General features: G+C 36.6%; 1 protein-coding gene across 1 annotated transcript in view; it reads right to left on the reverse strand.

Moving 5' to 3' along the window:
- The window catches only part of DNAH12 (dynein axonemal heavy chain 12), a 71806-nt gene that overhangs the window by 27508 nt on the left and 27567 nt on the right, over positions 1-16731 (reverse strand). The window contains exons 31-46 of the mRNA XM_030500842.1: positions 16094-16203; positions 14561-14744; positions 13314-13454; positions 12331-12414; positions 12059-12247; positions 11297-11416; positions 10311-10499; positions 9672-9823; positions 8803-8941; positions 8549-8715; positions 7352-7607; positions 4894-5193; positions 3591-3769; positions 1611-1803; positions 1357-1518; positions 542-736 (exon numbers count right to left, since the gene is read on the reverse strand). Coding sequence (XP_030356702.1) covers positions 542-736; positions 1357-1518; positions 1611-1803; positions 3591-3769; positions 4894-5193; positions 7352-7607; positions 8549-8715; positions 8803-8941; positions 9672-9823; positions 10311-10499; positions 11297-11416; positions 12059-12247; positions 12331-12414; positions 13314-13454; positions 14561-14744; positions 16094-16203 — 2760 coding nt within the window. The remainder of the gene's footprint in view (positions 1-541; positions 737-1356; positions 1519-1610; positions 1804-3590; positions 3770-4893; positions 5194-7351; positions 7608-8548; positions 8716-8802; positions 8942-9671; positions 9824-10310; positions 10500-11296; positions 11417-12058; positions 12248-12330; positions 12415-13313; positions 13455-14560; positions 14745-16093; positions 16204-16731) is intronic.

Below are 16731 nucleotides of genomic sequence, written 5' to 3' on the forward strand. Positions count from 1 at the left end.
AAAAAAAATAAAAATTGGCATCAGCGCCAGGTCAAGCTATAGAGAAAACTGCACTTTATTGAGAGCAACACCACTTACATCAAGGATCATTAACTACAGTCATTTCCAAGTTTTATTTTACAATAGAGGATCTACCAATAAACAATAGGACTTGTCTTTCCTAGTCATTCCTATGATGCACAGTCTGCTTAACAGGCAGCAGGAATTATGATCGTTTTACAATGGTTTCTCTAGTCCTTTTAAAACATACACATTATGTGATAAAATGTCAAATTACCATCACCAAACTACTGTTCACTACTTCAGAAATGTAAAATTTGTAACATCAGAATTTAAGTTTGTTTAGTTGTGGAAATACTCAGATGGGACAACAAAGAGCTCCTAAAGCATTACCAAAAATGCCTATGCCATTTCAGAATCTTGAAAAACATGGAGTACTTCTATAAAGAAGACAAGAGAAAATCTAATGGGACATGAAAATATAGATTGTTAGAAAACTGAATTAGCTTCTTGAGAAAACAATGTAAATATTTTCACATACCTGGAACCAATCAATAGTACAGCAGTTGATGAGTGATGGAAACTGCCTCAGACGGTTGCGGAAAGCATCTCCAATTGGGCTAAATGCTACCACAACGTGGAGATTTTCTTTGCAAAAGTTCACAAAAAGTGCAAACAAGGCTAAGGGACTGAGCTCCTCCTGTTTGCTGCCAGCCTGAACTCTTGCACGAACACCCTTAGGAACAACACATAGGGTAGAAACTGTTATATAATTTCCCATTAAGCACATGTTAAGTTCTGTAGCAATCCTGTTAGTGACAGCCTCACCGTGAAATACCATATTTTACTGATAAATGAAACAGGTAGAATAAAGTAGAAAACCAGAACAAGTAATAGATATTATTTGAGAAAAGGATTACAATATTTATCTGAGACCCTGACAACTCATTCTAGAAATGATCATCTGCTGCTGTTCCAGATGGATAAGACACATTAAGATGAGATAAAGGATTAAGAGGATTAGTTCTGAAAAATTAAAATGAATAATTAAGTCCCTTAAGAAATTAAGATCCAAATCCTTCTAATGATAAATACAACTACTACTACTGCAAAAAGTAACTACGCAGGGAGTTCTTGTGAACAATCAAAGTTCCCTATGTGCACAACTCAATGTGTTTGTGAACAGAATGCCAGGTCAGAATTAAAGCTCATGATTGGGCATGAGCTATTCCATAAGTTTACTAGGTCTCCAAAAAGGCACAGAAGTAAGTGCATATATCCCAAAAGCCACACTTCACACTGAACTGACAAAATAGCTTAAAAGGAGGTGACATTAAAGAGGATTTCTAACGGTACCTCTACAACCTCTTGTTTTTCATCTGCTGCAAAAATATTGGGCACCTCCCCAGTGTTGAGGACACTGTCAATATCTTCTAGAAAGCTTTCTTCTTTAATTTGTGCATCTGTGAGTATAAATACGGTTTTCAAGCCTTTTACACCTGCATTCCTCAGAAGATTCTAAAAATACAAAGACAGTTAAAACATTGTACATTTCCAAAACGTCTTTCCTCAAAATTCAGTCAAAATGCAGACAGGTTACTAATACTCACCTTTAGATCTTCTCTCCACTCATTTGTACCATAGGTCTTAGAAATCTCAGGTTGAAAAACACACATTTTTGCCATGAATCCTGCTAGACGAGCCAAAGACTGACGTCCACTTCCTCCCATTCCAATCAACAAAGCATTACCCCCTGACTGCTTCAGAATGCGGCTTATACGAGACAAGTGTTCCAACATGTACCTGGATTTGGAATGTGCTGATTACCAGAATGGCAGAGATACATATGCATTTGTGCACCTATAAATCTGTGAAACAAATACAGGAGTAACATCTCCAAAAGAAATTTGTGCAAGTAGGGTAGGTGGTGGGGTGGTGGGGAGGAGGAAGGAAGGGAGTGGGAATGCACCACAAAAATAAAACTCACAACTCTTCTATCACACAAATACCAGTATTTAGCTAAATTACAAAATACTACAAATTACTAAGAGGAATCTGCAGCAGTGGGAACAGGAGCACTATATGGATAAAGGTGTCAAAGAAAAACAACATTAATTCTGTAATTCTAAAACATAGCAGTATTATCAGTGTTAACTTTCATGAAGTATAACAGTTTAAATACCCTTTAAAGGAACAACTCTTTAGAGGAAATGGGTTATATCAACAAACCTCTCCCTTCCCTCCGCCTCTGACAGTGTTTTATAATTTATACGTGAAACAGAGATTGGAACAACATGTTCAGAAAACAGTACGTGAACAATACTGAGAGTCCTTTCTACTGTGAAACACAAGCATAGTGTATCTTGGAGTATGCAGCAATGTCTACAGCAGATGGCCTGTTTAAGCCAGGGCACAGAGTAGTTCAAATAAGTTGAGCAGCAGTCAAAAGCAGTCTCAAAAAAGGTTAAATCATTTCAAGTGAGAAATTCTTGTTTATTTTGATTAGTTAGAAAAATAAAGGAGTCAAATCCAGATGTTATCCATGACACTGGACTCCAGGGCTACAGTTGGACATGCTCTCCCAGCTTCTGTTCAGTGAGGTAACAAGGATACTGCTTCTACACTCCCGAAGTAGCCTCTGATCAGAGGCTGCCAGCACTTGGAACTCCCAGCATAGCTGTATATACAGGTACTCAAAAATCCAGCTTGTCAAACTGACATAGACTAAAATAAACTATTAGAAGTGTTTAAACTAATCCTCATCACCCTCACAAAGCATCCAAGAGTGAAGTTACACTGGCAAACAGGAAGAGGCTGTAATCTCTAGCAACAGGGAAGAAGGAGTTGTGACCTCCTAATCTGTCTCAGTTGTAGCCCTGCCGGATCACAAGTTAAAGCAACAATAGCAGCCTGCAGTGTAAAATTTCACAGGGTCAGCTGCAGCACCAGGCGGGGTACACGCCCCCAAGTGGGGCATGGCTGTGCTGCATATAACAGAGCAGACAGACCGCTAAGACTGTGCTGCACCTCACTCTGCACCTCACAATCTTAGAACCCTTGTCCTTGGTAAAATGAAAGTCCAGCCACCGCAGGCAAAACTGAAATCCTTTTTATAGAATCGTTTAGGATGGAAAAGACCTTTAAACTCAGAGTCCAATCATTAACCCAGCACTGCCAAACCCACTACTAAACCGTGTCCCTAAGTGCCACATCAACACACCTTTTTAAACACCTCCAGGGATGGTGACTCCACCACTTCCCTGGGCAGCCTGTTCCAGTGCTCGACAACACCGGTAACAAAGGCCCAGCATAAGTAAAGCACCTGCCTGATTTGGTGCACAATGTTTCTGCAACAACCAAAGAAAATATTCAGAGACCCTTAGGAGGAGAGCTTCTCATTATTTGCTTTCAGATAGAAAAAGCAGAGGCATAAGAGAAAAACCGGCTTACTTCCATCCAAAAAGGTCTAACACCACAAACACTTCTGTGCATCCGTAAAGAGGAGACATACAAAAATCACACCCCACAAAAATGGATATACTGAATTATCAACTACTGCTTAAAGCTCTTAATAATCAGATTGTATGTACCTGAAAACAACAAGATTCATTCTTGATTTGTGGGTTTGGTTATATTCATCCAGACACTGCTCCACAACATCACCAAACTGCTGAACGCTTGGAATTTCAACATAACGCCTTTCATCTCCCTCAAGTTCTGGAATCATGTAGTCACCAAAAAACAAACTTCTCATGCTTTCTTCTGTTACCTATGGTAAATATTTAACAAATTATGAAGTCAAGTTTAATATTTAATGAACACATTCCTCATTGGAATGTTAGAAAACTAATGAGAATTTAGACAAATACTTGAGGCACAACAACAAGCACTCTGAAATATTTTGACTCACAGACAACACCCACCCCAAAAATCTCTATTTCCCATATTTAACAATATTCTTGTTTTTGGAACACAATTGGCTCAAATAGCCATTAACAGTCTCACAATCATGACCTTCAGATTACACCAAATTTATACAGGTGTATATTTAGCGATTTTCAATGTATTATGAAATGGACAATGAAGAGTTATTTCTTCGATGCATCAATGAAAAGACAGGGGGATGCATCAAAAAGAAAAACAGAAAAAAGGAAAACAAGGTATACGGTATAACAATTATACACCATCTTAAATACTGAAATGTCATGATTGCAGAATGCTGTTTACCACATGGTCGCTCAGTCACAGCTTAAATTTAAAAAGGGAACATCTCCTTATCCTGTAACTCAGGTCTCTGAAAGCCCATCTAGTAATATTCATTCTTGTATTTCTCCCTGCAGCTACTTTCGTGTACAATGTTACCTCCCATTGCCCAAAGATTCAGTATGTGCTGCTGCATCTCCAAGAAAAGGTGTGACAGAACTTTTTGGACAAGTTGCCCTGTTCACCTACTGATCAGTTTGACTCTTTATGTCTCTGTGCACACATCTGGGAGCTTAAGAAAACACTACACTTGGTAAATTCAATTTTGTAAGATAGTCTCAGGGGTTTTCTTGATAAATCTGAAAAAACGTTACACTATTTTTTAATTGAATAAGAAACAAGTTTTTATTTCACTATCGGAAACACAAAATTTTTTGGTGGAAAAGTAGTAAGTTTATCGACCTTTTAAATAAAATAGTTTCTAAAAAGGATGCTCATGTCCAGCAGTTAAACCCTACCAAACGTTTTTATTCTTCCCCTTCTCCCTCCCCCAGGAAGATATTTTGGCCAAATACAAATCAAATTTTCAAGCTCATTTGATCCAAAATTTCACCTGTGACTGAGAAACTTTCTTGTTCTAAATTTAGAATGAAAGCACTTACTTTGCAACAGGTTAAACGTGATACTCACAGGTGTGTTTCCTTGCGTCAGGTGTTCAAAAACTGAATCAAATGCTTCTTTGAAATGTTCTTTCACAATACCTTTCATTAAATTGAACAACCAGGCTCTGTCACTGTCTTCCACCAGGCGGTCATAGAAGACACGAAATACCTCATGGACAAACAGCCGAATCATTACACGTTTGTTTTCAACTGATGTTCTCTTAATGAGCAGGCAGCCATGGATAACACGTGCAAAGTCACGCAGGTTGAATGTATAATGAGATTTGGTTGGCGTGGGCAAAAGATTTTGGATGGCTTTCTTATACACCTTAGGGTAATAACAACAAAAAAAATAACAAAATCAACAAAAGAGTAACACCAACTATATTATTATAAATCTTAAATGTCTTCTAAATTTTATTTCCCCATTTAATAAATCCTAATAAAGTCTAAAGATCTTGAAGTCCTTTGAATATATCAGATGTACCTCATGCTGTTCTGGACAGCATGTATGTTCTGGAACATACATGTACTCCTAACCTAAATTTAAAAATGGGAAAAAATAATTGTAACAAGCGTAAAAAAATCTGTTGTAGGACCAAGAATACCACTCAGATCTCCTGACTTCCTTTAATTATATGATACCCACTTTCAAGTAAAGCATTGAATGATATGTAATGGTAACTTCCTAGATTTTCAGTTGTTTGAATCTATTTATTTGCACATTTACAAACTACTAAAAAATACATAGATAGTCAGTAAAAATGCTGAAGGAATAGGCTGATCTAGAAAAGTGTCTTTTGACTATGTTTTGCTCTAATCTGGAATGCATCAGCTGCTATAAGCTCATGCTGTTATGACAGAAAGTGTCATTTCTAATTACATTTAACGTAAGTAACATGCTGAAGTGAGTGCTGACAGAGGAATCTTTTAATCTGTCTCTAAATACTCATAGGTGAAGACAATCATCAAATATCGACCTGCTAAAAAAAAATAAATCAAATTTTACAGGCTTGACTATATCCGCTGTACTGACTACACGTTTCACCTGGTGTCCCATGTCCAAAACCAATTCCAAAGCCCAGTTCTTCTACTATCTTTAGTCCCAGGAGTTGGAGGGTATTGCTTACCAGGGTGAAAATCCATGTTAGAACAGATTCTCTAGCAGGCAAATGTGTAAGAGTCTAACAGTATAAACAAGCTCTGACGCAGTCGAATGAGAAATACCTGCTTGACTATATTAAAAGTTAACACTCTGAAATCGGTCTAAGAGGTATCCTGGCAAAACTGAATATTTTAAATATGTAGTCAGATGCATTCAAATCGTTAGTAGCTGGTACTATAATTTTATGTTTAAAGAAGCAAAACCGGGGAATTTCTTACAAATTACTTTTTTGTTTCTTTTGGAAGGATTCATCAAACCTACGAGAAAGATTTCTAGTGGCAGAAGTCAGTCACTTGTGACTCACACATTGAATGTATTATCTGACAATAGTTAAGAAATACCAGCCCTGCAAGTCTTTGGAATGAGATGGATTCAGTCTGAAGTATGTCCTTGGGCATAAGCAGAACTAGTGGAGAAGTCTGAGGAAGGCCTCAGTTCTGTAGCAGAAGGAAGCCCCATCCCCTGTGAAACTTCAGCTGTTTGATTTTGCCTTTGCAGCTGATCAGATTTGCTATCAGAATATTTCGTTGGTCAAATATTAGCTACCTAATGCATTTCCATGATGAATACTTATGGTAGGCATAATTCACACTGCTGCTGATTTCTGCTATGCAATAAGCCAGCAAAGCTACACTTTGATATTGCATCTATAATTTAATGCTTCTTTGGAAAAATGTCACTAATTGCTATTTCTCTTTTTATGTGTATGGTACATTGTAAATGTGACACTCGCTAAGATCTGCAACACGGAACTTCACAAAACAATCAGAAATTCCATACAGCTGGGCCTAATGGCTTTCCATATCACAACACGTCTGTGATGTCTTTTGTCATACTGGAGTGAGAGTCCGCAAAGCTGCATGTTCACCTTGGCTTCCTTAGTGTGCTGTGATGTGTCCATAATTAGCAAAAAACTGGGAGAGGAAGGAGGAGATTGAAGAGGGTGATTTCTTCATTCTTAGTCTCTCTGAGAAGGAATTTTGGAAGGATTGCAATTGATATTTTCATTTTGTCTTTGCGTGTGACAGCTTCTTATGTCTGTTGGACCCCAAAAAGATTCTGCCTCATCTACTTGAAATTATGTGGACAGGAAGCATGGAGCCCACAGTAACACAAATCCAAAGACAATTTTCCCAGAATAAGAAAGTTACTGTGACAATAACACTAAGCCAATTTTGCCAAAGCAGACAAGGCTGTATATTAAAAATAATAAGGAACAAAATATCAAAAATCTCTACTTCACCAATTGTATTATTATAGAGACAGTTGAGCTTTACTGAAAACAATAAAGGAAACTTCAGTTAAGGGATTTGCCTCTTACCTCTAAAGTGGCAGTGACAATTTGATTTCCGATTGAGAAGTACTCGGTAGGAAACTCATTGCTGCGCAGGTAGAAAGCCACTGCGGTGGAGAAGATGCGGATCATGGTTTCATCGCTAAAGGAATTAATAGCGCAAACATTGAAGTGTCGCAAAAAGCGAGGAGTCACAGGATTCCTCCCACCACCTGGAGGCCCCATAGCAGCAAGTAGCTGTACGTCCACAAGTGTAATTTTAGATGTGTCCTTTAAATCATACCTGCAAAATAAATTGCAGTGTGACATTTAGTTACAGATGTAACACGTTTGTTACTGCTCAGATGTATCTGTATTAGAGAGCACTTGCTGCATGCATAACATACCTACTTGAAAATAGAAACACCATAGTGTGAATTATGTAATATTAGAGAGAATTTTAAAATATATTTTTTAAAACAAACAACTGCCAAACCCCAACAAACCAAGAAAAAATAGTCTTATCACTATGGGCCACTTCATCTCAACATACCACAGGCTGGCCTGAAAGAAAGTCGTTTTGTTTAACATAAAATGTGATATGAAATTTTGAGACAAGTATTTAAAACTAATGTGGCAAGACAGATTATCTCTATTCAAAAGCAACAGATATCTGAGCAATTGTCATGAATAAGAGAATCTTGGAAGACAGTAAAAAACACTGCAATTAATAAAATAAAGTTTAATTTAACTGCATATATAAATAAATAAATAAAAATAAAACTGCCAATTCACTCTGAGAAGGAAAAGACAGGAAAGGAACAAGGAACCGCACTGGAAAAATAAACCCAATGGAAAATGAAGATATAAAAGAATCAAACAGGTGTAAAGGAATGATTTTATCTATATATACAAATACTGTTGAAGTTCAGAAATAAGACCCCTGCCCGTGGCAGGGGGGTTGGAACTAGATGATCTTTAAGGTCCCTTCCAACACTAATGATCTATGATTCATTCTATGAAAAAACATCCAAAACAAATCTAATGATCAGTTTCCTAAATTGAAAAGTCACTTAAAGAGCAACATAGGAGTTGTTTCAACTTTAAATAATATAATTTTATATAAACCAAAGCTACCTGAACATTTACGAAGCACTTTAAAAAAGTTTTGAAAAGAAAATTCAATTGAATAAATAAGAGCAAATGCAGCAACAGAAAAGTTCAAATTGTATTTCAAATACTTACCAAAATCCATGGTCACAGAACTGTCTTAAAAGTTCTATAGGAGGCTGTGCACCATACTTCTCCAAAGCAGGCATATTCATATCATCTACAAAAATAATGCACTTTTTTCCCAATGGAGGGCCAAAGACTCCTTTGCGCCTCTTGTCCAGCCTGGCCATAATAATGTTCTATAATGCAGACAGGAATATCCAAAACATAGATTAAATATTCATGTATGTTATCTTTTTGAAACATAAATTATCTGTTCTACTAACCTGGGTCTGATTGGCACTGGTTCGAGCTGAAAAATTAATGAAGAAGGGAAAGTAGCGCTCCTTTTCCAAGTTGTGCATTAACTTGCCCTTGACATATACAGATTTCCCAGTACCTGTGGGTCCCACTAAAAGCAATGGTCTTCACAAAGAAAGAAATAAAGTGTAAGAAATCTAACAAATTGCAGAAAATCTAACAAACTATACACTAACCGCAATTAGAAGACAAAGGTTTTACTAACTTGCCCTGCTTGTTCTACCTCTAAAAACCTTAAGAAGAAACTCAAATGTTTTAACATATTCATATAACCCTCTCATCGTTTTAGTTTGCTGTCACCAATAAGACAGGACAAAGAGAGACATTTCTCATTCCCTCATTCTACCGGCCTTGGAGAATGTATGAACACACATGGGAGTTACCTTTCTCCTGGTCTTGCAGTAGTTTAAACTTCATAAAACTTCCAGCCTTGAAATTTAACCTGAGGCTGTTTTTTATGTTCTTCTCCTATATGACCTGACCATAGCTAATAGAACTGGTTTTGATGTTAAAAGGGGTGAGTGGGTGGGGAATAAATGTATCTATGTATTTCATTACTGAGGAAGAAAGAGAATGCAAAAACTCTTTGGGGTCTCGTGACAGCATTACCACAACAAGCATACTAAAACTGGATTAAAATAAGACTGCTTCATAAAAAAGAAAACATGAAAAAACAGGACTTCAAGGCAAACTGTGTTGTTTGTAGTAAATGTCTATTTTCAACAGGCCAAATATACTTTGAGAGTTTGATTTAAACAATGAAGTCAAGGGAAAGAATAAGAGATATTTCTACCTGGGACAAATATTTCAGAAATTTGCACTGAAGTGAACTTACTTTCCATGGGCAATGAAGAGCTCTAACAAAAAGGTGTATCGGACTGTATCCATAGTTGGGATTATAACATCTTCAATCTTCACATTTTTATCATCAAAATTAGCATTTTTAATAAGAGTATTCCAATGAACCCAAGATCCTCTGCCTTTCAACTAGGAAGAAATACAGATGTAAATAGAATGGTGTTACTTCTATACACATGAAAGCTTTCTTCTACGACTTCGATTTTGAAAAATAAAAACAATGAATTTTAGTAAATTAATGAATATTAAATGTTTCAGAAGTTGTTTGCTTTATCTCACTAATACAGTGTTCAAGTACATACCTAATCTTAAATTCTTTTTTGCTTTTCGTAAAAGATTTTGTTCAGCCAAGACAAACAAAACCATACAAAAACCCAACAGAAGAACATAAACAAAACATAAAAAGTGTAATTATAATCTAACATTTCTAATGGATACTATAAACAAAATTGTAACACAGAAGAAAAATATGAAAAATGCACTGTGGGATTTAATCCAACACCAACATTTTGCAACATCCAACATGGTTTGTAAAGTTAAAATACCCATCTGACTGTTTTCTTTCCATTCAGACTGTAAGAACCTACTTCAGTCAGTGTAAAGCAATCAATCATACCTCATACATGTAGTCATAGACCAAGCCTTTCTCTTCAAAGAAACACTCCCATTTTCCCACACTCTCTGGTACAGGATTTGTTTCAGATTTCCCAGCCAAAGTTTCCCTCAAGAAATTATCAAAAATTATCCTGCTGTCACCATCACAAGTTCCACCAATGGACCAGACTGTGGCAAAAGCAAAGCAACCCTGCAAGGGCAAAGAGATGAGCGTCTACCAAGTTGACATATTACATGAACCTTGCACAGTTTGATTAACAAATGTAATTCTGAGAAATACTGTTAAGCAGATAGGTGTTACAAGTTGCCCTTCAACAGCCCTGGTCTAAAGAGATTTAGAAATCTATTAAAGACAGAACAAATAAAAAACCTTATTCAAAGAGATATAGATACATAAATATATATGACAAAAAAAAAACCCAAACTCAAAGGCCACTGACTAAGCTTTTTGTCACATGGCAAAGCCTGAGAAGAGTTCAATCATGTGGTCTCAGGGATTTTCCAATCAGGATCTAGGAATTTCCTAATTCAGTTTTAAATAATTACTTTTTACATTCTGGTTTTTTTCAGTTTTTCATAAGTTCAGACGAAGCACCCAACTAATAGAACTGTCAGAAAACACTCTTCCCAAGGAAATTTTGCTCCAACAAGCAAACCAATCAGTATTACATGAACACTTACTGCCTTTAAAGGAAACAAACACTTTGTTTTAGCTAATTACCTGGTTAGTTAAAAAGCACATTTACAAAAACACTATTTGTCCCAGTTTGTTGCAAAAATAGTAAAACATTTAATCATATTTGTTACTTGTAAGACTTGTGTTCATCTTGGCATGGCCAAAGTTTGGAGGGAAGGAACAAGGAGGTAGTGAAATTGTTTCATGTCTCTTATTCCTAAATTAAAGTTGTTTTGATTAGTCCGATTATTTTTGAAAACCAGATATTCAGAAGCAGACACACATTTTTCTACAGGTTAAAAAAAACGAACCATAATCCATGTACGGATGTTTCTGTTGGTGGGATCTTCTTGCACAGTTTTACAAATCAACATTTCTAAAAGCTGTGTAAAAGCTACTACAGCATTGATATCGCTTGTAGGTACCAGCTCCTAAAAGATACAAAAAGATGGGTATTACACTTCATGTGTTCAGTTAGTTCATCTTTTGGTGCTAAAGTACTGAAGTAAGTAGATAATTAGCTAACTCTGAACAAAGATCTGAAGGCCAGGTTTACACTGACTTTGATTCAAAATATCATTTCCCCCCCATACTTGAAATGTTAAGACATCGAGCTTGTTAACATTGTCCACAGGTACCATATGAGCCCTACAATCATATGTCTTGAAACAAAAAAAAAAACCATTGAAATAACTACAGCATGAGCAATAGTCTAAGGATTATATCACAGAGTTTGCAAGGAACTACATGTATGTTTCCCATAACACAAAGTACTTCCCTATTCAACATGATATCTTTAAAGAAAAAAAAATGTCTTGGAAGACTTTTCCTGCAGTGTTTTAAATACTTACTTTACTTTTGAAAAGAATAAGGTAACAACTATGGATCAACTTACAAGTCTTACCTAAGATTATAATTTTAACTTTCCAAAATGGACCCAAGAGTTGCCCTTCTCAGAACAACAGGAGGCCGCTGTGTATTCATTCTGAATGTGCTTGTCATGAGAGAACAGTCAAGGGTAACAGAATGGAAATGGCCACCAAGCTCCTGCAGGGAAAAATGGCAAAAAATACCTTGCACTGTTTCTGACGGAGTCTTAATGCTGGTGGTATTAACCAATCAAAAAGTCCCTGCAGAAGATCTCGATGTTCCTTTAAGTTAAGAGGTTCAGGCAGTTTATTCAACCAAGATGCAACAAGTGGTTTCCAGCCTAGTTGAGAAGGTTCCAGATAAATCATGCCACAACGACTGACCGTAGCAGGCTAAGGGAAAAATATGAACTCATTTCATTATACATTTAAGATATTGAACTTTGCTTTATGTTTTCATTAAATACGAAACTTACTGATGCCTGGGAAAGATCCATTGTTTCAAAAATAAGACTCATCTGAAGGGACATTTGGATGATTTCCCCACTCATCAAACAAAGCTTTAATAATTAAAAAAAACCACAAGTAAGATTAGGAAAAAAAATTAGTTGTAAATTACATGTCCTACCACAGGAGAGTTCTATATGAAAAGCAGAAAAACCAAGTATAACCAAAGCCACATAAAATGTTTCATCAGTTGGAGCAATAATTAGTTTTTTCAAACTTTAGCTAAATTCTTCACTTAAACCACAGTACTCCACAATATCCTACCAGTAGGTTCACTACAGGTAACTAACAATCTTGCATATTACTGGAATAAAGAAAAGACAGCGAGCAGAAAGGAGAAAGAGTATCTGCTGCTGTTGTTAATACTGAAGCATTCCAGCTGGATACCCACCATTCCTTCTCATTAAAAGTCCAGTCTGAGTACTCTGACACACTATCGTCCAGAACAGGAACTTCAAATGTCGTCTCTAATTTTTATAGTTACTTTGAGATTCCTAAGGCCCGTTTTCAAAAGTGCTGTAAGGTCACAACTTTGACTTAAGCAGTAATTCATTTTGAAAATACAACCATGCTTTGGGACTGTCATTAAGTGCCTAAGTTTGTGCAAGTTTTGAAACTGTGGGATTACCATTAAATATAATAAAATGTGATTTTTAACAGTTAAATTTAAATTATTTCTGTTACAAATTTACAATATGATATTAAGGAAATACTATACATCTCATGTCTTACAGCAATGACTTGATTCTGTGATTATGGTTCCAACTAAAAAAACCCAATAGCAACTAAAAAACCAACCAAGAAAAGCTTACAACTTGCTACCAAAGCCACTCCGCACTTGCTCTTTTCAAACGTCAGGCTCTGCTGTTTGCATTTGTGGTTTTATATGCAAAAGAAGATTTTCAAAATGTCACATTACTTTACTTAGACATTTATTTCCACTGACTGATACCTTTTTGTTGTCATCCAAAACCGTGTTCATGCTTTCTATCCACAGAGTATCAATTGGGCCATCAAAGATAACCCATTTGCGTTCAGGAGTCTCAGACAATGCAAATTCTCGGAAAGTGTTAGCAACTATACCATCTGTCCACTGGAGGGGAGAACAGAGGAATGCAAAGTAAGACACAGTGTACAGAGTTCAATTTAAACTGCAAGTAACAGAAAAACCTTCCATTTCTTTTTAGTCCTAACTATTTTTCTATTGTTCTGCAGAGAGCAGAACTTAACTTTGAAGCTTCACTGAGGGTCATGCAATATCAGCAAATTCTAAAGTAGTGGCGTTTTCACTTTAAAATTACTATAACAAACAGAAGGTTACAATTCAATTTACAGAAACTCAGAAGTGCTCCTGCTCTGTCTTGCATCTGTTCCTCCCCAGAGTCACCCTAAGTTCCACTATTTCACACTCTTCTTCATTGTTTCTTCTTCAAAATAAGGTTCACACTTGGAGACCCAGGAGATCATAAGTTTTTCTAGAGAGTTTTTGTACTACTTTGATTATACTGGTTAGGAATGGACAGAGAAATTAATATGGCTACGTTTTGTCTCATTTCGTAGCATGGATGCAACTCTATTAGCACAATGACCCTCAGAAAACTATTGCTTTTTTTCGCATATTCAAACCTACGTAAATGCATAGACACTTGGTACTGCACATTTTATACACTAACTTAGAACAAGCCATAAAAGTATCAGTTAAAATAAAACTAAAAATTGTGTTCTCATCTCTGTTCATCATAAAATTGTGCATTCGATGGTTTACTATCCAGAATAATGGAGGTCTGATATCTAAAAAAGAAAAGAAAAAAAGGAAGCACTAGAAATACTACAAAGCAGAAAAAACAGACAAACAAAAAAGGATGGATGGGATTATTAACTCATACTGGTATCCTTGCTTCTTTTTCCTTAAAACCAAACCAGTAATTTAATTTATGGCACATAAACACTGTCTGGAGTCCAAGGAACAAATGAAGAAATGCTGCCTGGAATTAGGACTTAAAAAACACAAGCAGGAGCCTTGTCAACTGCCTTTCCTGCCCCCTGAAAACAACTGTGAATGGCACCAGGAATTAACCTGAAGTTAAACACACTTACACAAGTACGCTCATACAAACCCCTGGAAAGCCACCGCACGTGGGAGGAAGAAACAGATAAAGGTGTGCAATCACTATACACTGTTTTTAAAACATACATTACCTCATGGGATACTACATCAAACTGCCCAAAAAGCTGACCCATAGTGATCGACTTTGGATTCACGGTTCTAAAAATTACTTTTTCTTCTTCACCATAACCACGCTCTTTCATAAGAGACAGTGTATCTGCCAACACATGGAGAATTTTGGTCTTCCCAGAAAAAGGTTCCCCTACCAGCATAAAGCTGTTGGATGGAAAAAAAATGCTATTAATAAATTTGTCTCTCAATTTAGGCTTTTACAGGCCACATGAAGGCCAACCGCATCCTTCAGATGCTTAAAACAATTTTCCACCTCATTTTCAAAAAGCAGAGCAATTAAATCTGACTTGTATGTATGAAACATTAATTAGGCAAATCCAGTTCATTTGTACATGTAAATCTGACTGCACAGGCACTGTACACAAGTTGTCCCCTAAAACATAGATTTACTGCCACACTAGTTCATTTATTTGCAGAATTAAAGATTAATTTCTAGTTTCTTCTCAGTCTAGACACAAGTTTATAACAGAGTTCTGGAAGAATACAAACAGTAAGAACATGTACTACACCCACCCTGCCAAAAAAGAAAAAAAAACCCCATCAAACAACCTTTTCTTCATTCACATTTTAAAATAGCTTTTTCAGTCACCCAGCAGAGGGATGCAACTGTAACAATGTCACACTGGAAAAATTAATTAATAAGCTGAATATTAGCAATCATATGGCCAATGTCGTATTCTATTTATTTTCTCCACACAGTTGCTATTCAGTAACACAAGCTAGGAAGAAAATGGCAGAGATCTGATAACTAATATCTCAAAACAAACTTCTCGAGTCTTAAGACCTCATGGAGCTGTTGGAGCAAGTCCAGAGGAGGCCACGAGGATGATACGGGGGCTGGAGAATCTCCCATACAAAGACAGGCTGAGAAAACTGGGGCTGTTCAGCCTGGAGAAGAGCAACCACATAGAGACCTCAGAGCAGCTTTCTAATATCTGAAGGGGGCCTACAAGGATGCTGGAGAGGGGCTCTTCATCAGGGACTGTAGTGATAGGACAAGGGGTGATGGGTTCAAACTGAAACAGGGGAAATTCAGGTTAGATATAAGGAAGAAGTTCTTTACTGCGAGGGTGGTGAAGCGCTGGAACAGGCTGTCCAAGGAAGTTGTGAATGCTCCATCCCTGGCAGTGTTCAAGGCCAGGTTGGACAGAGCCTTGGCTGACATGGTCTAATGTAAGGCATCCTTGCCCATGGCAGGGAGATTGGAACTAGATGACCTTAAGGGCCTTTTCAGCCCTAACTTTTCTATGATTCTATATCTGCACCTAAAATCATTACACAGATGAGGCTACTTCTGATATCAAGAGTTGTACAATTCCCCAGACATACAAGAATTTGGGACACGTAAAAGCAGTATTGGTGATCAACTGTTTTAACACAAATAGAAACGTTTTGCCACCCTTAGGACCATTTATACTTGAAATAAATAACCACTATGTTATAAGCTAAGATTACAACAAATGCTGCCTGTGAAAGAGTAATGAGAATCTTACCCATGTCGAACAATCATCATTTCATATGTCTGTATCATTTTCTCTAAAAAAGTTTTTACAGGTTGGGCATTATGGCGAATGCAACATTCGTTGGCACATTCCAGAAAATCCTAAAATCAAAACAGGTCATAATCTTATACTTCCTACAATTTACACTTCTGTCTTGGACTACAGTAGAACAGTTCATGCTCTTATTTATCTAATTTATTAATAAGGGTTTCAAATTAATTAATAACTGAAATACTATTAACCAGAATATAGCAAATATCCCTGGAAAGAAAAAATCAAAAATCACTTCTCCACTTCATATGCTACATATGCTGGAACAAGAATTAACTACAGTTTTGATCTTGAGTAGAAGGCATATAACCATCAGGAAACCAACAGTGTGCTTTGGAACAATATGCTTTTAACAAGACTCTAGTATTTACTGTAAATTTTTTAAGTAAGTTAATCATTTTGTCTTTTCCAACATGCTCATCTTCCCAACACCTCCTGCAAAGGAGTGATGTTTTAATTGTTGTATAAGCAAAAGAAAGTACAAACAAAAAGCTTAACCTCACTTGATCATGCCCAAAAATTCGGAAAGAAATCAGCTAAAGACCCTAAAATGTGGTAAATCTGCAGGTTAATTTTGG

The sequence above is a fragment of the Strigops habroptila genome, chromosome 11 (genome assembly GCF_004027225.2).
Source record: "Strigops habroptila isolate Jane chromosome 11, bStrHab1.2.pri, whole genome shotgun sequence".
Taxonomy (NCBI): domain Eukaryota; kingdom Metazoa; phylum Chordata; class Aves; order Psittaciformes; family Psittacidae; genus Strigops; species Strigops habroptila.